Below are 20,639 nucleotides of genomic sequence, written 5' to 3'. Positions count from 1 at the left end.
TCTATCGAGGTGTCGAGATGGGCCACTCCCATTCTAGTGGTGCCCGAGCCAAATGGAAGCAGAGACTGCAGCGTCACTGTGAATACGCAGCTCCAAATCGCACAGTATCCGTTTCCTCCAATTGAAGAACTTTTGGCGACATTACATGGCGGTGAAAATTCACGAAATTGGGTTTGTCTCAAGATATTCTTAGCATCTTAGTCCAGCTCCATCTGTACGTATGCTTCAGACAAACATACCTACTGATGGAGTTGGACAAAGACGAAAAGAAAATCTTGGTGATCAATACTCACAATGGCCTTTTTTCAATTCAATCGAATGTCCTTCGGCATCGCATCTGCCTCAGCCGTTTTCCAGCGTACCACGGACCAGGTGATCGCAGGTATTCCTTCTGTAGCCTGTTATCTCGATGGCATCATCGTGACTGGCCGACAAGACCAAGAGCATCTGGAAAACTTAGAGCAAAATTTCTCGCGTTTTCAGGAGTTCGGCTTCAAGCTCAAGAGACAGAAATGTGCCTTCCTGCAGAGGCAGGTTGACTATCTGGGACACGTGGTTACTGCGGAAGGTTTCTAACCATCACCCAAAAAAGCATAAGCGATTCTAAACATGCCACAGCCTACACAAGTTTGAGAACTGTGATCGTTTTTGGGACTGGTACAGCACTATGGAAAGTATCTGCAGTCTTTGTCTAGCAAGGTGTACCAAGACTTCATCCACCTTCATCTCAAGAAAGACCCTGAGCCGAAATTCTTGAGGCCCCAGCCGGTCCCTTTTGCGTCTCGAGGGGCGGTTGTCTTCCGTCTTTGTCGGATATCCGTGCTCGACTCAACAGCCTACTACATCTGTTCTGTAGCTACTACAACTGTTCTTTGGCTGTTGCAGCCATGTCTGTTTCCTGCTCAGTCTTCTATTAAAGAGGTTTGCTGAACCCACTGTATGGTTATCTAAAAAATCAGTCAAGTTAGTGCAGTGTCTCCATCGGTCCCATCTGTCGCCGGATTGGGGGAAGTAACGCCATCCCTTTCTCGCCTCGACCTTGGAGGAACAATAGCGGCGCAGCATGGGTTGGGATCATGGGTTCCAACATTTTGCCATTGGGACGGGCGTGCCACCTTCGCACTGCATTGTGGGATGCTCTTGTCTACCATGTGACCGCTCACGTGACCCTAAGAGCATGCGCAGGCCAGCTGCCAAAGCAGGCGACGGGAGTCGTGATTGTCTTGCAGTACAGTTAGTTCAGATATCTGCTTTGTGATGAACGCGGCGCGTCTAGTTTTATTTCTGTGTGTTCGGAAGTTTATTCTCGGTTTACCCTTCTACTACAAGACCGGTCACGGTCTGCAGGACAAGCACGCAGGACCAGAAGCATTCATGGCAGCGACGTGGCCACGTTTTGTGTATTTGTCGCTGGAGTGGTAAAGCATGCCAGTTAACAACCCTGTATTACAAAGGAGGAAATCAAATGAATCTATAGCTGTAGCACAGCGCAGGTTTGCGAAGGAACGATTCAAGATGACTCTCGCAGGCAGGTGTACAAAACATCCGATCAAGTACGTACTTACGAATGAAACGTTATTCCCGTGACAGAGCTGATTTCTTTTGAACGGCAGCCGCAACCGCGGTAAGAACACGTTAACAAAACGTTGTTCCCGCAATGGTACTCACATTTTAAGAGTAAATGACTTTGGAAAAGCATAAAAACACAGAAAGCAGCGCGAGCACCAAAGCGTTGCTGAATCGATACTTTAGGGAGGATCACGTGGAGGATCACGTGGGATCAGAGGGGTCCCCACAGAAATCTGTTCGAAACGGCCGCTCCTATGTTTCCTTCCTCCATGGTTGGGATGCTACAGCCGCCTTGTTGCTCCAAGGTTGTTGGCGGCAAACATGCTCTTGAGCTCTACTCCCTTGCCCTCTGCCGTCTGCTTCCTTGAGCTCCACCTATTGGATACGAAGATAACATTGTCCAGCGCACCAAGATGGCAGCGCATGCGCATAAGTGGTTGTGAAAAAGGTATTTTTTTTTCTTGCCTGGAGCATGTGCAGTTACCTTGACAACAATGTCAAAGCAATCTGATTCATACGTTGTCGTTAAGGAACTAACTTAAAGGGACTATCGCATCCGGAAACGTGTGTATGAGACGGATGCGGTACCGCCTTCACAGCCTACTTAGCCATGTTTCTCTTCCGAAAACAGCTTACATAATATCTAAACTTACTCACTCGGGGATAAGGAAGCCCCAGCAGAAGTAACATTATGGTGATGTAAGCTAGGCACCCGAACAGGCACCTGCAATTGTTTCCGAGCTGGTCTGCTTCGCACCACAATATATTAAGTGAAAAGTGGTCGGTGAATACGCCGACTGTCACTTTCCGATGTGAGTTGCGTCGCGACTGTGTCGAATGGAACTTGATGTTACGCTGATTGTAAGAAAACACACTACGTGAACACAGAAGTGATGTTCCACGACTCCACAAGCCGATCACAGACTCTCTGCGACCCGCAGTCGCCGACCCAGCCGCCCGCCTGTCCCCAAAGGTCCTCTCGCCGCCACTTGAGTGGGCTTGTCCTAGTGACGTTTTCTCCGATTTCCAGAGAAGGAATTCTGGAAGTATACTTTCAACATCCGTCTTCTGCTCTTGTCATGCATTACATAAAACTGCTCAGAAACTACTGCACTGTTTCGCGTCAGAGATAGTTTTTAGTTCCGTGTTAGTCCAGCCAAGCAACTGCGGTGTGGGGGAACCGCGGCCCACAAACCCAGGGTGGTTCGAACTCGACCCGACGTAACCCCGAAAAACACGAGCACAGCAAGTACAGAACGAAGAACATTTTCTTACCTCTAATCCGCAACTGTCTTCATTGACGCAGACAGAATGCCGCACCTAATCGACCGACAACCCTGATAGAACGGAGCTCCTACTCTCCTGTGCATTTCCTTAAATGTCCTTGGACGGAGGCGTATCTTCGTGCTGATAACTGCCACGACTTGCGGCTTCTCTTTATCAATGGGGTGATTACACTGCATCCCCCCTAAATGTCCGGGAGTTCGGACACGTCCAGGATGACATCCGCGCTGTTTACGGAGAAAGGTGGCTGGGCTGGTAGCTGGAGGGCGAGGCAGCAGACGATGTCCACTGTGGCGGCCAAGTCTCGCGGTGTGGTCCACTAAGGGGCCACTCCAAAGGGGCCAAAGGGGCCACTGCAACACTGAGAGCTGACTCTTTCTGCTGCCGCCACACTTGTTGTCGAAGGCATTGCTCATTGAGAGACCCCGAGTAGTGTGTGGGCGGATGAAGAAGAGGGACACTGCAACACGGACACAGCGTGTCACGTCTTGTGTCGTGTATTCCGGAGGCCGCTCCGACGGGTGGCGGTCAGTCACGTAGATATCTTTGAATGTTTCTGGTATTGAAGCAGGAGGGTACATTTCGAGGGGTCTAGCCTGGTTGCACCAACGAGTCCTGGCACAGTAGTACACACTGTGGGCGTCCGCAAGTACTGTCCAGGTTACCACGCTGGACTGTCGGTGAGAAGGCCTCTGTGTAGGGGATGGGCGATTCGAGAGGGAGGAGCGAGGTTGTTGACGACGGGTAAGCGAGCTGGAAGAATGGTTCATCGAGGCTGGTGGCCGAGGCATGTGCAGGAAAGAAATGAAAAAAAAAAGAAACGAAAAACAACCATCACCTTGGAGGTTTACGAGGGCTCCTCTATACATTTCGCACGACAGACTGCCCCTCTCAGCCACTGCTGGACTGATTTCTTTCACAAACTGGAGACGTTTTCGTGAGGGCCTCAGAACATCTGTGCACACCGGTATGTCCCCAGAGGCTCTCTCTCAAGCAATTACCCGCGGTATTCAGGACGCGGTGGTCATGTCTAAAAGGGTAACAGGCCATATCGGCCATTCCCCCGCTATTAATCACCTTAGAGCATTACGTCGCCGAGCAGAAAGAACGGCTCGTCGGACAGGGCAACTTACGGACATTGTGCAATACCGCCGGATGAAAGCTAAAGTAACACGAGAACTTAAAAACGAGGACAGGAAGCGTTGGCGTAAGTTTTGCCACCACCTTTCACCGTTCGATCCGGCCACGAAGATCTGGCGGACAATCCGTTCTCTGAAGGAGGCGCCCCCTCAAAAGAATCCTCTCGCGGCCTTGGCTCTCGTTCAGCGTGTAGACGAGAACACGCTTGCGACGGACTTCTGTGTGGTACTAACGACTCCGGCGGCTGCCTCGACCACGCCCCTACACCGCAGTTTTGTCCACAGTTTGACGGCTGAACTTCACCACGACTGGCCCCGTCCCCCGGAAGTTATGGACCGCGACTTCACACTAATCGAGCTAAAGGCAGCGTTGAAGCTTGTGAACGCCAGCTCGTCCCCTGGGCCCGATAAAATCACCTATGCCGCCCTACGAAACCTTGACGGGCGGTCACTCCAAGCTCTCCTTCATGTCTATAACACGTCTTGGCAACAAGGATCTTTACCACATACATGGAAGGAGGCCTTGGTTGTTCCCATCCTGAAACCAGGCAAGCCCCCAAATGCCCTATCCTCCTTTCGCCCGGTGAGCCTGACAAGCTGTATGGGGAAACTGATGGAGAGAATGGTTCTGCATCGCCTCGACTGGTGGCTCGAAAAACGACGTGCGTTCCCTCACGAAATGGCTGGATTTCGTCGCCACCGAAGCTCCATGGATCCAGTTCTCGACCTAGTCTCTACAGTTCAACATGCTCGAGCCCATCGACGGATCGTCCGATCGGTCTTCCTCGACATCAAGCGCGCCTATGACACCGTCTCGCACATTTGTGTGCTGCATGCCTTGCGCTCGTTTGGAGTATCCGGTCGGCTCTTCATCTGGCTCCAAGACTTCCTTACGGACCGAGCTGTCGCTGTCCGTACGTCCCAAGGCCAAAGCCCTCAGCATCCGGTTCCCCAAGGAGTCCCCCAAGGAAGCATTCTCAGCCCGACACTGTTTAACGTGGTGATGGCCGGCCTACAATCAGTAATTCCTCGCAAAGTGTCGTTCTCCGTGTATGCAGATGACGTCGCCCTTTGGACAGTAGGAAAATCACGCCCGGCTCTCCAGCGCCGCCTGCAGCTCGCTTTAAACAATATCCATACGTACCTGACGCACCTCGGGATGGACCTTTCACCCGAAAAGTGTGTCGAGCTCCCTTTCACGCGTAAAGCAATGGCCAATTTCCCACTTTGGCTTGGCTCAAAGAAGCTAGAACCAGTACGCTTTCACCGCTTCCTTGGCGTGGTAATCGACTCGGACTTGCGCTGGGCTCGGCACATTAAACACCTTGAAACTAAAGTGCAGCGATGGCTCCCCGCAATCCAACATCTTTCTGGCCCAGGATGGGGCTGTGATCAGCGTTCCCTGCTCGCGGTTCACGCGGCATTGGTGAGGGCAACTGTGCTTTACAGCCTTCCTATTCTGCACAGGATATCAACAACTTCATTAAATACGCTTCGGTCCCTGTTTGCTCGAAGCCTTCGTCGATGCCTCGGAGTTCCAAGAATGGCTGAAACACGACAAGTACTAGCTGAAGCTGGTGAGCTCCCGCTTGAAGTTCTCCGTGAACGGGAAACGGCTCGGCACTACCTCCGTTTGCGTGCTCACATTCCCCGCCACCCGCTACTCAGGAAAATTCGATACCGCCCTGGAAGCGACTTCTATCGAGTAGCGCAGAGGACACGCCAGACTCTCACTGGCTTCATAACTAAGGACACTATACCGCCGGAAGCCCCCTGGTCTCTCCCGGTACCGCCCACGTTTGTACCCCTCCCAAACCTTCTGCAAAGAAGAGATCAGGTCCCCCCTCAAGTCCTCCGAGCCCATTTTCATGCTCTGGTAGACGAGAAGTTTTCTACGTTTACGGCAGCATATACTGATGGCGCATCCCGAAACAACAAGTCCGCCTCAGCCTTCGTCATTCCATCCGAAGGCGTCGTGCACGGAAGACGCCTTTCACATCCAACCTCCTCCACAGCTGCGGAACTCTATGCCATCCTTTTCTTTCTACAACACATCGCTGATTTTCCACCCCGGGAATGGGCAGTCTTTACAGACTCCAAATCTGCACTTCACGCAATTGAAACTTCCGGCATACGAGGCCCATCCGCACCCCTAGTCACCGACGTGTTAATGGCTTACCACACTATCTACGCCACAGGCCACAGGCTAGTTCTCCAGTGGGTTCCAGCCCATTGTGGTGTCGTGGGGAACGAGCAGGCCGACAGCGCCGCAGAAGCAGCACTCTCGTCTCGGAACCGGACCCGTATTGTTCTGCTCAGAGGAGACCGCCGTTCAATTCTGCGACGTCTAGTGACACCCCTGGCCTCCCGCCAACGGACAACCGACATTCTTCCCCCCTCTATGTTGAACAGAGTTGATCCCATGCTCGCTTTCCGCATGCCACGAAACACATCTCGTCAGGATGCTGCATTAATCCACCGCATGCGCCTCGATGTGGCCTTTACAGCTCAGTGGCGTTACCGCTTGAGACAAATTGATTCTCCCACCTGTTGCCACTGTGGTGCTCTTGAGGATCTGGAGCACATTCTTCTTCATTGCCCTCACTACGAACCTTCCCGAATCACACTCTCCGAGTCTCTTCGTCAGCTGGACTCTCGCCCTTTCTCCCTACCGAAATTGCTTGGTCCCTGGCCCAATCCAGCCCAGCAACGCTCTGCGCTCAAAGCTCTTCTGACATTTCTGGACACCATCGGACTTCGATCGTTATTGTAAAGGGGCCCGTTATTTTATTCCCCCCATTCCACCAAGCACTGGGGTAGAGTATCGCCTGTTGCGATGAAACTCCCCACTCTCCAAGGCCGAAAATAAAGTTTGTTGTTGTTTACGAGGGCGAAGGTTATAACGGCCAGACCCCGGTAACCCGCACAGAACTGCCCATCTTCAGCTGGCTGCGACTCCGTGTCGATGGGGCCGTGGAAAGGTTGGGATTGCGACAAACTTGTGCCGGAGTCCTCTTGCCCTTCGTCTTGCTCCAAGATGCGATCGATGATTCCCTTGGGGTCTGTGATGTGCACTACGCGAGACTCTTCGCCTGTATTGCAGTATTCAAGGCTGTAAGTAACGGGTGTAAGTTGCGCACTCACCCCGTAAGGCCCGTTCCATCGGTCCGCGAGAGAAGCTGCAAAGCCCTTCGCAGCGTCGCAGAGTGGATGCTTCTGCCTAAGGACCAAGTCACCTACGTCGTGCGCTACCTGGCGTCGACACTTGTTCTAGTGGGATGCTTCCTCAAGTCGTGCGACCCCAAGATGAGAGAGGTTCCTGATGAGAGGCTCCTGAGAGATAGTTGCGAACGTCTTCCGTATACCGTGCATGCAGACAACGGGGGCTTCCCTCAGCGTTCGTAGCATATTTTGGAGTGGAAATACTATTCCCCATCCAAAAATTCCATAATGCAGTGGTGAATACAGTAAACCTATCTTCCGTCGTACGAGTGGACAAGCCGATCTTCTTTAGACGCCCGTCCCAATCTTTATGCCTGGCGTTAAGCGTTATCATCATCATTTTGATATTCCTATTGACCTGCTCAGTTATGTTTGCATGAGGGTGATAGGGTCTTAGTCTTGGAGGGTGAGTCTTCATATGTAGAATACTCAATGCCGAGCATGTGTCGACAAACATCTAACTTGTAAAATACAAGCGTTATCCGTGATAAGTTGGTCCGGGAATCCACATCGATCATTGTAAGGTTGGGCTCTCGGAGAAGCTGATGTGATGATACTTCGGCCCATACACCGTTCTGCGGCAAACCTCACCTGTCAACTATGTTGTTCAGGATGCCAACCTGTCCCGTCCCCGCGCAGGCTCACCAGCAAAAGAAGATATCGTCCACGTTTCTCGACTCAACCCCTAATTTGCCCCTCCTAATTGACCAGGATGATCAATCCCTCATCAACAGTCGATGCCCGATCCGAGCTGACACCAACTTGCGCATGGGATAGAGTTCAACCCACTTCGTGAAGTGATCTGTAAATACTAACAGGTATTGGTTACCACGGGGACTTCTGGAGTATGACCTCATCATGTCACAGATGTAGTGTAATTACCCGAGTGATAAAGGGAACCTGCGGGTCGCGGCAGTTATCAGCATGAAGACACGCCCCGTCCAAGGGCATTTAAGGAAATGCATGGCAGAGTAGGGGCTCAGTTCTGTATGGGAATTGTTGTTTGATCAGGTGCGGCATTATGTTAGCGTCAGGGAAGACTGGTGCGACCGGCGGATTGGATGTAATCAAATAAACCTTTTCTTGGTTCTGTCGTTGCTGTGTTCGTGTTCTTTGGGGTTACGGCGAGCCTGATTCAGAGCCACCTCGGTATTTTGAACCACCTGGGATGGTTCCGAATCCGACGCGCCGTACCCCCAAAGAAGACGAACACATCAACTACAGAACGAAGAACAAGGTTTACTTGCTTACATCCATCCGCTGGTCGCCCCTGTCTTCGCAGGTGCAGACAGAATGCCGCACCTGATCGCCGAACAGGTATGTTGGACTCAGGCAGGAGACAGCCGGTTTGTTTGCTGGCAGGAGCCCAACTGATTTTATTCTACTCGGGTTATGCCCGCACGTGAAACTGGATGACGACGGTGGCAACGCTGGGGCTGCTACATGGCTCCCCCCCCCCCCCCCCAGCAGAGCGGTTGATGAGATGAACGGTGCGGAGAGGGGCAGCCCAGCGGACCCGACGTGGAGGCAAGCGACAGTGAGTGGTGGACGTAGAAGGTAGGGCCGAAGGTGAAGAATGAGGCGGCACGGCCGGTGTTACTGCGGAAGGACGGTAGGCTTGGTCGTCCAGGAAAGCCGACTTTAACCGGTCCACGGATACGGTTTCAGGGCGACCGGCAATTTGCAGGGTGAAATGCTTGGAACCACGATGCGTGACCAGATAAGGTCCGTCATATGGAAGCTGAAGAGGCTTGCGCACCCCGTCGTGACGCACAAAAACGTGCGTGGTCGTCTGCAGGAGAGGGTGCTGAAAAGTTGCGCGTGAGCAAGACCGGGGAGGATTAGACTGGAGGTGGCCAAGTGCGGACCGTAGACGGTCGACGTAAGACGTCATGTCAGTGGGACACGCTGGGGACGAAGGCGAGAAGAAGGCGCCGGGGATACGAAGGGTCGTCCCGTAAACAATTTCTGCGGGTGTGCAGCGCAGGTCCCGCTTCACTGTGGAGCGTAATGAAAGGCGCACCAGCGGCAGCGCTTCTGTCCAGGTAGAGGTGGCGGCAGCTTTGAGGGCGGTCTTGAGACTGCGATGCAGCCGCTCTACCATGCCGTTCGCAGCGGGGTGATAGGCGGTGGTTCTGTCCTTGTGTCCGGCGAGCAGGACAGCCACTTCGGAAAAGAGCTTGGACTCCAACTTGCGTCCTCTGTCCGTCGTATTAGTAGAGGGAGCGCCAGATCGGGCGACCCAGTTCTCGACGAAAGCGGCGGCCACTGTACGAGCGGAGATATCTGTGATGGGCGAGGCTTCTTGCCATCGGGAAAATCTGTCGATCATCGTCAGCAAGTGCCGGAATCCCCGAGGTGGAGGCAGGGGGCCGACGATGTCGAGGTGGACGTGAGCCAAGGGCGTATCTGGTTCAAGAAATCTTCCGGGTGGAATAGTGGAATGACGGGTGACTTTGGACCGTTGGCACGGAACGCAGGAGCGCACCCAGTGCGTGATGTCGCTACGCATTCAGGGACATACGTAGCGGGCAGCGACAAGCTGCTGTGAGGCCCGTATGCCAGGGTGTGCAAGTGGAGTGAAGGTGGTCGAACATTTGACGGCGTACGGATTGGGGTAAGAATGGACGAGGAGTGCCGGACGACATATCGCAGCAGAGCGTGCTGCGGGAGCCGGGGATGGGCACGTCTTCTAGGCGAAGGCCGGTGGAAGGAGACGTGCGGAAGGAGTCTATTTCCTCGTCGGTAGACTGAAGTTCGGCCAGTCGTTCAGGGGAGACCGGTGAGGAGGCGATGGCTGAAATGTCTACGCGGCTCAGGGCGTCTGCGACGGGATTGAAGTGACCCGAGACGTAGCGAATGTCTGTTGAAAACTCCGACACAAACGCGAGATGACGCTGCTCACGTGACGTATAATTTGCACCCCAGGACCGGAACGCATAAACCAGCGGCTTATGGTCCGTGTAGATCGAAAAGGACCGGCCCTCGAGAAAGTGTCGGAAGTGCCTCACGCTGAGGTAGATCGAAAGCAGCTCCCGACTGAAGGTGCTGTAACGCCTTTCGGGCGGGCGCAACTTGCGGGAGAAAAACCCGAGAGGCTGCCAAGAGTCTGAGTCGTCCGACATGTTCTGTTGGAGCACCGCGCTGACAGCAGTTGAGGAGGCGTCGACCATTAAGGATGTTGACCATTAAGGGGCACCTGGTCTTGGGCGGGCAAGTAAGGTAGCTTGGGCCAGCGCTTCTTTGATCTTGCCAAACGCTGCCGTCCAGGGCAGAGATTTGGTCGAGGAGCTGCTGTCCAGAGCAGAAAATCGTGCACATGAGGGATGGGATACTGGTCCAGGATTGTGACGCGGTTTAAGACTCTGTAATCTCCGCAAGGGCATCAGTCGCCGGTCTTCTTCGGCACCATGCGCAGCACGGATGTCCAACTGCTGGAAGATGGGCGGAATATTCCCATTTCCAGCATGTGGGCGAACTCTTCACGCGCGAGTTCCTCTGGAGGAAGACGGCATGGGCGTGTGAAGACCGGGGGACCCTTGGTTTCAATGTCGTGGACCACATTATGCTTTTCCGGCTGGGACCAGGCAGGCGGACGAGTGAGTTCAGGAAAGTCCTTTAATATGGCGAGGAAGGGGTTGCTGGCGTCCTGGTAGAAGGTGTTTTGTAATGATGGGAAGGAAGATCGAATGCCCGAGATGGTGAGGCTCGTGGATGAGTCGATGAGCTTTCGACGACGCATATCCACAAGGAGGTGGAAATAGGTCAGGAAATCTACGCCAATAATAGGCTGAGAGACGTCAGCTACCAGGAAGATCCACTAGAAGGCTCGTCGGAGGCCGAGATTGAGCGTCAGCGACCCCTGGGCATAAACCGCGTTTTGCGATCCGTTGATTGCCGTGAGGGAGTAGAGAGGTTGTTACCGCCTGGCGCAGCGGCTCGCGGGGATCACGCTCACCTCAGCCCCGGTATCAATTAAATAACGGCGAGCTGACGCTTGTTCGCGTGCGCAGAATAGGCGACCGGGAGAAGTGCTTGGACCATTGGTCGCCATCAATTATCCGCTGGCTGGTTTCCCTGGTGCCATGAGCAAGGAAGGAGGCAATGGTGTGCCTCGGCACCGAATCGACGATGGTACCAGCAAATGGAGGGGCTGTGGTCTCTGGTAGTTGACCGGGAACGCGAACGTCTTGGACTGTGGTGAGCTCGACCCTGACGTCGCCGGCTGGAATCGCGTCGTGATGTAGAAGGCGCATGGGAGGCGGCTATGAGTGACGCGAGAGTACGGAACTCGCGGCAGAGGTCATCGATGGTGGCTTGTGGGTGCGAGCGCGATGGCAACGGCGCGGGTTCCGAAGGAGGCTGGTGGGAGGACACCGCGGACAATGTTGGGCTTGCAACTTTGACAACGGCGTCGGCAAGCGTTGCCAGTTGGTCGAGCGACATGTTTGCCGCAGTGGCTAGGACCATTTGCACGTTTTGTGGAAGCCTCTGGAGAAAGAGTTCACGAAGAATGGTGTCATCCAGGGAAGCAGAATTGTCGCCCAGCAATTGCCGCATACGCCGTAGCAACTGAGAGGGGCGGCGATCTCTAAGCTCCTCTTGCGAGAACAGTTGCTGCAGACGGGAACAGCTGCAAGACGTTGTTCTCTGGAGAAGGGCCTGCTTGAGTTGATCGAAAGGTGTAGTGGGGGATGGATTCGCCAGGACGTCATAGACTTCGTCTGCCGCAGATGGGGTAAAGGCTGACATCACATGATAAAATTTGGTAAGTTGGGAAGTGATGCCGGCAAGGTGGAATTGCGCTTCGGCCTGTAAGAACCATACCGAAGGATTGCTGTCGAAGAACGGTGGTAGCTTCACGGCGACAGCGGCCAACGAAGGCTACGGTGAAGGAGCCGAAGCAGATTGACGGTCGCCGAGTGACATGGCGGGGCACGGGCCGAGGTTCCAGAAAGGAACTGTTCGGGTCACCAAACGTTGGACTCAGGCAAGAAACAACTGGTTGGTTGGTGGCAGGAGCCCAACTGATTTTATTCTACGCGGGTTATGCAAGCACGTGGAACTGGATGACAATTGTGGCAGCGCTGGGGCTGCTACAGGTTATTAGTGGTGTACAGACATGGACAGACGGAGAGAGGACAGCTGGAAGGAGTCAGAGAAGGGGGTCAGGAATGGGACAGGGGGTAAGTATGCGCCCTGGGCCTACGTCAGGGGAAATTTTGTAAACATTCATCTGGAAATTCTGAACACAGAGCAAAACGGCACTATCGTTTCAGAATTGACTGGGATGGATGGGACAGTCCATTTAAGAGTGAAAGAAAATCAATGCACGCTTGCCTTCTACCTTTCCATTTTAAGAAGAGCAGCAATGCGGAGAGTCCAGGACAAAATGAGATGTGGTACGAGGGGACGTATTATTAAATCATTCGAGCGATAATCGGTTAAATCGTCGGATAACCACAGTCACAAAATATACTTCACTTCAGAGTAGAGACACTGAGTTCCATGTACGAGCAAGAGAGTCCACCTTCTTTCCGCACTATGCTTGAGCTATACCTAACGGCGCTCACCATACCAATATATCGATCACGCTCTGAAATGCTGTTCCTGCTACTAGCAGCTCACCACGGTAAATACCTTGACAGCTTTGAGCTCACCTTCACCTGCTCTAGACAGTGTCTTGGACAGTACGTTGATAACGCTGCAGAGCAATCGCACATGCTTCCTCAACCCGCAGCATCCTGGGGGAATCATTGTTTTCTTATCTGTCGCTGCTCCTCACCTGGGGAATGGCACTTGTCTGGAGTGGAAACAAGATAGCTTCGCCACTCACATGTGGAGCTCAATGTCGCTACTCTGAACCGAAGATTATTTAGTGACTCTATAGGTAAACGAACACCAACGCTCCGCATTCTCTGTCTCCTTAAAGAGCGTAAATTTCGAGAGTTTTCTTGACTCCTAAATAACGAACGAGGGGAACGGACCACTGCCGTTTGTTTTGTGTTGGTATTTTGGTAATATTGTGACGTGTGGGAACGACAACGATGACTGGCGCGTGATGTGTTCTCGTACTAATACTAAGCCAGTTTGCTACACCTTTCAATTGGTGGAGGTGCGGGGCATCCATCCCCGTACCTCTCGTCACATTACATTAAAATTACCAGCAGAAAAACGTTCTGTCGTCTCGGGCGCAGCTATCTAACGAGACATGCACCGACTATATGGAGAACATCCTCAAGCTATGCCGCATTATAAATCCAGCAATGCCGGAAGACGAAAAACTCGGCCATCTCCTCAAAGGCATTGCTGAGGATGTGTTCAACTTCGTCACCCTCCCAGGTGTCTCGTCTGTATGTGAGCTGGTGTCTGAAACACGCAAGTTTGAGGAACTCCGCCGGAATCGCGTAATCACACCACTGATGCTACGTCTCCCTAATGTGGTGCCTACTGCGGCTTCGGTGCACAGCTGCACTGACGATTTCGAGGCATTCATACGCCGTATTGTCCATGAAGAAATCGAGACCGCACTCAAGAATGTGATTCCTGTGTCCCATCCAGAAACCAATGCACATAGCATTGTCCAAGACGAACTCAGACGAGCTCACGCCTTACTTGGCCCCCAGTACAGTCACAACGCCGCAGCAAGCGTCGTTCGCATCTTCCAACGCATGGAGCCATCCTTTGCTGTTTGAGCCCCGCTGTCCGGACAACGCAAGCGGTTGGATACTCGTGCAGCGTAGTCTGCCTAAGCGTTACGCGCCCTCTCGCACTGCGGATAACCGTCCCATATGTTTTGGCTGTTGCGGTGTAGGACACGTCCGTCGATACTGTTGCTCGAGCAATCCCTATTGGGCAGCTACTGTCGGACAGCTTCCTCAAGACTACACCAACCGGTCCGCAAGCGTCGATACACCCGCCCGACCCTTCTCGCCCGGTCGCCGCCAAGCTCGCCGACGATCGCCGTCTTCCTCCCGCTCCTTATCGCCTCGCAACCGCTCCCCTTCACCCTCCTTCTTGTCCCGGTCCCCAACGGGAAACCGGTAGCTGCGACCATCGAAGGCCATGCCGCCGCTGCAGTTACGACTAAAGCGCCTTCTCCGGAAATGAAGACGAACGTGATAGAAGTAAATGTGGACAATATTGTTGTACCTGCACTGGTTGATACGGGGCTTGTGTTTCCGTGATGAGCGACGATTTCAGACGGAAACTGGACAAGACACTGACGCCCATTGGACAGCGACACCTCCGTACCGTGACTCGAGCGCCGTTATCCCCGCCTGGAATGTGCACCGCAAGACTATTGTTCGATGAGGATGTTGTCCCAGTTTAGTTTGTTGTCCTCGCGAACTCTACCTACGACGTCGTCCTTGGTATGGATTTTTTAGCCGCGCATGGGGCCCTTATTGACTGTGGCGCCAAGGAGCTACACATCTCACCCTTTCCTCATCCTTCTTTTTGGAAGCCGACGCGATACCACCGGTGGCCGGTACAAGCCTTGCAAACAAAGCTTGCAGCGACAACCGCAATCCCCCCTCCCCCGTTCAGCTGTATTGGTGCTCACCGCGACAGAATGCGGCACACGGTCCAATGACCCGCGCTATGATGTAATCACTGAGCCAGCTACCAAGTTACTCCTCCTCACAACTACCGCGCCACAATACCACCACCACACAATCACCACAATACCGCGCGACTTTGGGTCATGGACGCAGGTCCAGTACTTCCCCGGGGCACCGTCGTAGCCTCGTTTGTTTTACCCGACTGTTGTGTTGATGTCGATTCTCTGCTTGAGGAAACACCCAACCAGTCTAGCGCCGGCGATGCTCTCGAAGAGCGACTGTCCAATATGATCGACCCAAACCTCGATGACGGGCAACGTGGTGAGCTACTCTTCGTCTTCAAAGAATGCCAAGCGATATTCGATTTCGAACGTCGACAGGGTCGGACTTCTCTGGCACGACATTGCATAGATACTAAAGGCCATCGTCTAGTTCGACAAAAGCCTTACCGCATATCGTTGACTGAACGGCGCGTCATTCAGCAACACGTGCAAGAAATGCTGGAATCCGACGTTATCGAGCTCTCCTGCAGTCCGTGGGCTGCACCTGTTGTTCTCGTAGAGAAGAAAGACGGCTCATGGCGTTTTTGTATCGACTTCCGTAAACTCAATAAGGTCACCAAGAAAGATACTTATCCCATGCCACGGATTGACGATGCACTCAGCTCTCTACAGGGATCCCGGTTTTTCTCTTCCATGCGATCCGGATACTGGCAAATTGAGATGGAGCCGAACGATGCCGAAAAAACGGCCTTTGTTACACCCGATGGCCTCTATGAATTCATGGTGATGCCTTTCGGTCTCTGCAACGCACCGGCCACATTCGAGCGAATCATCGACAACGTACTCGGCCCTCTTAAATGGACGTCATGTCTCTGCTACCTTGACGATATTGTTGTTTTTGACGATGTGTTGCGTTTGCCCCGACGCTCGAAGATCATAACGGCCGCTTCGAGACATTGCCGGCATAACACTGAATCACAAAAAGTGTAACTTTGGTTGTCGCCAGCTTACTGTCCTGGGCCACATAGTTTCTCCCGAGGGTGTCCGACCGGACCCTAAGAAGAGTGGAGCTGTAACGCTGTTCCCGCGGCCCACCTCAACGAAGGCCGTACGCAGCTTTCTTGGCCTTTGTTCGTACTTCCACAGATTCATTCATCATTTTCATTCATTCATCAAGGCACGTCCCCTGCATGACCTTCTAAAGAACGGTGTTGCGTTCCACTGGGATGACCAACGCGAAGAAGCCTTCAATTGTCTGAAATCTGCATTAACATCAACGCCCGTATCACACCATTTCGATCCTAATGTACGAATTGAGGTGCACACGGACGACAGCGGAACGGGGCTTGGCGCCGTCCTGACGGAACGTTCTGATGGTGCCGAACACCGGTTGCATTTGCCAGTCGGTTTTTAAATCCCGCTGAACAAAACTACAGCGTCACCGAACAAGAATGCTTGGCACTTGATAGGCAGTCACGAAATTCCGACCATGGGCCCATGGGCAGCACTTCCGAGTCGTCACAAACCACCATGCCCTTTGTTGGTTGGCTATCATCAAAGCTCCTTCTGGACGGCTAGCTCATTGGTCCCTTCTCCTACAAGAGCATGATCTCGAAGTTAGCCACAAAGCGGGCAGCAAGCACGGGGACGCAGATGCTTTGTCTCGCTCAGCTGTTCACCATCTGGCCAACATTACCCCGTCTCCAGACTCCGATCCGTTCGCCGATCTGGACATCCCTGAGGAACACCACCCGAAACCCTTCTTTGCGCCACATCATCGACATTCTTGCGGCCACCGCACCGCTCTCACCACTGGATTCCAGGCAATCACAAAACTTGGGAGCTCCGCGATTCCATCCTCTGTAAACAGAATGTTGATCCGTTTGGCCGGCAGTATCTGATTGTAGTACCACGTCATCTTCGCCGCGACCTCCTTCGCCACATGCACAACGATCCGACGTCCGGTCACTTGGGCTTTGCCCGCACGTACGGCACAGTCATTCGGCGCTTCTTTTGGCCTGGGATTCGACGGTACATTTCCTCATATGTACGTGGTTGCCCTGACTGTCAACGTCGTAACCACATGACGTCTGGATCGTCGTTTGCATCGACCACCATACCCGGTATGCAGAGATCAAGTAGTTCCCCTCTGGTACAGCGGAAGATATTGCAATGTTCGTCTTGAAGCAGGTGATCCTTCGCCATGGTGCACCGCGAGATATGCTGAGCGACCGAGGGGCTGCCTTCCTGTCAAGTGTATTTTCTGAGCTCCTGAAGGCCTGCAAAATCAGGCGTTTGACTACTACGGCATACCACCCTCAGTGCAACGGACTGACGTAGCGCTTGAACCGTACTCTCGCTGACAGTATATACATGTATGTTGACGCCTCTCATACCAACTGGGACACTGTACTTCCGTTCATACCCGTACGCGTAAAATACGTCGCGCCACGACACCACCTCGTTCAGTCCTTTTTACCTCATGTTTGCTCGGTCCAGTAAGACGACCCTGGACACACTCTTTCCTTATCTGGATGACGGCTATGCTAACGATTACGTCACTGAACTCATGGGTTGGGAAAAAGCCGTCAGCTAGCTGGGACCTTCACGGTCTATGCCCAAGATGTGCAGCGGCAGCACCATGACACATCCCACAGGAGCGTCACTTACACACCCGGAGATCTCGTGTGGCTCTGGAAGCCCGATCGTAAGGTTGGGCTCTCGGAGAAGCTGATGTGATGATACTTCGGCCCATACACCGTTCTGCGGCAAACCTCACCTGTCAACTATGTTGTTCAGGATGCCAACCTGTCCCGTCCCCGCGCAGGCTCACCAGCAAAAGAAGATATCGTCCACGTTTCTCGACTCAACCCCTACTTTGCCCCTCCTAATTGACCAGGATGATCAATCCCTCCGCCCCGGGATATTGTGACGTGTGGGAACGACAACGATGACTGGCGCGTGATGTGTTCTCGTACTAACACTTAGCGAGTTTGCTACACCTTTCAATATGGCATATTTCATTCCGCAGGGAGAGAACGCAGTACAACTTATTAAAAACAGCACAGAAACCACATGCAGCTACAGGTGGATTATTAGCCCCTTCAAATACGGAACATCGTGAGATGAGGATTCGGGGCACGTTAAAAGAGCACTCAAGCAGCCACAGTCTATCCAAAACCGACGAATATGCCGACGCCCATTATCATAGCTGTATTGCGGCGTAACGCCACGGATTTCGGTCACCACCAAGTCTGACAACACTGCACAGTCTCTCAGATCAGAATTCGTTCACTAGTTGGTTGGTTGTCTCGAAAAAAAAAAGATAAATATGGAGAGATTGGCCCAGCTCAATAATTGTCTTTTTTTAAGCCCAGGTCTACACTGGGACGGCTACTCTTGCACGCTTAGGGTAGCGATGCGTCACCACCGGGTTTCTAGCATGATATTTGTTCCAGAAGGGTCCTAAGAAGGGAAATGAGACAGTGGAACACATCGTGTCCAGATGCGTCTGGTCAGAGGGTCTAAGTACGTTCTTGGCATCAAGAGGGCCGTAGATGCTGAAGAAATGGACTTTTTGTGGTTTTGTTTGGTTTTTGTGGTCTGTGATTTGGGCTATATGTGGTTTTTTGGTCTCTATTGGCTACTGCGCATCCGCACTTTCACGCGGTGCATGAAATGCGCGGGGCCCTTGTAACACGCTGTCCAGCAAAAGAAAAAGAAAGAAGAAAAGAAGAGCAGAAATGGTGACGAGACTCGCACATTTGTTCCCACGCTCCGTTCAACGCACAGTGTTTGGCACTGCGTGCACTGTAAAATTCTGAGCACCCTTCTCGGTGCAAAGGGGGTGTAATTTGGGTCTAAATCGTTTTGCACACCCATGGCACCCTTCTGACCAAAAAAAGTTTACATGGGGGCGTTATATGGGTGTAGTAGTTACGGAGCCTGATCGTGAGGGTGTATCTGTGGCTACTGGTGTGAAAAGGGTGTACTTGAGGAAACTGTTTAACATTGTCTTGGAATGAATGTCGTGTACGCTGAATCTAAATTTTCCTTCCTACCAAAACCAGTAAGAAACAGACATCATCTTGATACTGAGTTGATACTCCGATGAATTCCTCACTTCAGTGTTGTTGTTGTGTTTTTTTTGTGTGTATACAATCAAATTAACCATAGACACCTCACCCTTCGGTTTGACTGGAAGGCAACCAGGGCTATTAAACTTGCAGACATGCGCAAGACCGGCAATGTACATAGTATATGTTCTCTTTTTGAGAGGAAATGCGTTTCTAAGCGTGCTTTTGGTTAGTTATGCCATTTATGTGATGTTCCAAATTTATCACAAATTTTAAGCGTGTACACCCTTATTTGTATACGAGACCGCATATTGGTCCAATATGTCCAAAAATACTCTCACCTATAATGTGCCTCCGTCTCCCATCAGTATCGGTCATCCTGCCTATGCATCACTTGAAGTCCTCAACTCCCCTCTCCCACTTCCTTTTTTTTTTTTTTTTGCTATAGTCGTGACGATGCCCACCTGACTGCGGCCAACAACGGCAGGCTACCTCGACCCCCCGCTATAGGGAGAATTTGTCCACAATGCATTACATTTTCATGTTATGCATTTTCTTTGGTTGGTACCGATGATGCACTGTCTATGGAAACAAAGCTGCACACTTTACGTCATTGTTTAAGGGTGTTGATTTACACCGAAAATGGAATCAGTTACACACTTACTTTAGTTACACACCAGATGGTGTCAAATTAGCACATGTCCTGGAGGGTGTACTTTTATGTTAAAGTGTTGATTTACACCAAAACGTAATCAGCTATGGCTGATTACACCCAAAAGGTGTATAAAATTTTAGACTGTGGGGTGGCATCCACACGAGTTCCGTAATTGTTCAGGTCAGTCTTAACTCAGGAAAAGTCATATGGCTAGAGTTTCTGTGTTTCTTCTTTCCCTGACAAGACCCTCATCAGGCATTTTGGAACTCCTGGTCCACCGGATCTGCAACTAAATATTTACATCTGGATATACGCAACAGCTCCTCTCTTTATACCATTCTGCGTATTCGTCACCAACATTGCATCCGACACCGAGTCGGGTATAAAGGTAAGTGTATTACGTGTATAGATTCTGATGAGTATGCGTAGGGGGGAAATGCTGCATTCTTCGGTATTGCACCAATCTCGTTTAGATCCGCCAGCTGGTCATCACAAATTTTTGGCCAAACCCCTTTCAAATGCCATTAACTTTTTATTGTCAGCTGTTGTTTTGTGCATTTTGCTGCATTGTTCTCGCGGCAGTTACACAATTTCAGCATACGGCAAACACAGTCTCGACCACGTGGTGATAATCAGGTGTGATAAAGGTATCATAATCTGCAATATTTGGCCTTCAGCATTGTTATGTTAGCGAGGTTCTGTTTTAAGAGTGTAGAGAACGCCCCGTCAATCTTTCTGGAGCTAAAGAAAAAATAAGGCATCTTCTCTGTAAGAGCTGTGTGCTATTCTAACTGGAAGGCAACTGGTCTCATAACTCATAATAACCTCAAGGAAGTGATCGAGTGCTGTGACCTTCCGAAAATAATGAATAACACAATCTAACGATGCGGTGTGCGCTCTCGTGAGATGAATAATGAATGGTACCCTCCGTCCCTTGCTATTATGAAAGTATGTCACCTGCCACTATGTTAGTGAGCAACATACAAAGTACAAACTCGCACCTTCGGAATATTACATAATTGATGTGATAGGAATCTACACGTGGGTCACGTTACATTGTCACAAAATATTGCTTCTCTATCAGCGAATGCAGCTGGTCCTTTTCGTGCAGTGCAATATGCCAATGTGTA

The 20,639-nt window shown here is 51.9% G+C and overlaps 2 protein-coding genes across 2 annotated transcripts in view; one reads left to right on the top strand and one right to left on the bottom strand.

Moving 5' to 3' along the window:
- The window catches only part of LOC135374227 (ATP-binding cassette sub-family A member 7-like), a 184,035-nt gene that overhangs the window by 27,491 nt on the left and 135,905 nt on the right, over positions 1-20,639 (top strand). Inside the window, exon 5 of the mRNA XM_064607232.1 lies at positions 19,754-19,897. Coding sequence (XP_064463302.1) covers positions 19,754-19,897 — 144 coding nt within the window. The remainder of the gene's footprint in view (positions 1-19,753; positions 19,898-20,639) is intronic.
- Positions 11,239-12,971, bottom strand: LOC135374226 (uncharacterized). The gene is made up of 2 exons (XM_064607231.1): positions 12,855-12,971; positions 11,239-12,098 (listed from the first exon to the last, which is right to left on the bottom strand). The coding sequence occupies exons 1-2, from the start codon at positions 12,969-12,971 to the stop codon at positions 11,268-11,270; spliced, it is 948 nt and encodes a 315-aa protein (XP_064463301.1). The 3' UTR covers positions 11,239-11,267.

This window comes from Ornithodoros turicata, unplaced genomic scaffold (genome assembly GCF_037126465.1).
Source record: "Ornithodoros turicata isolate Travis unplaced genomic scaffold, ASM3712646v1 Chromosome48, whole genome shotgun sequence".
In the NCBI taxonomy this organism is placed as follows: domain Eukaryota; kingdom Metazoa; phylum Arthropoda; class Arachnida; order Ixodida; family Argasidae; genus Ornithodoros; species Ornithodoros turicata.
Note: the sequence above shows the minus strand (reverse complement) of the source record. Positions and strands in the feature narration are given on the sequence as shown.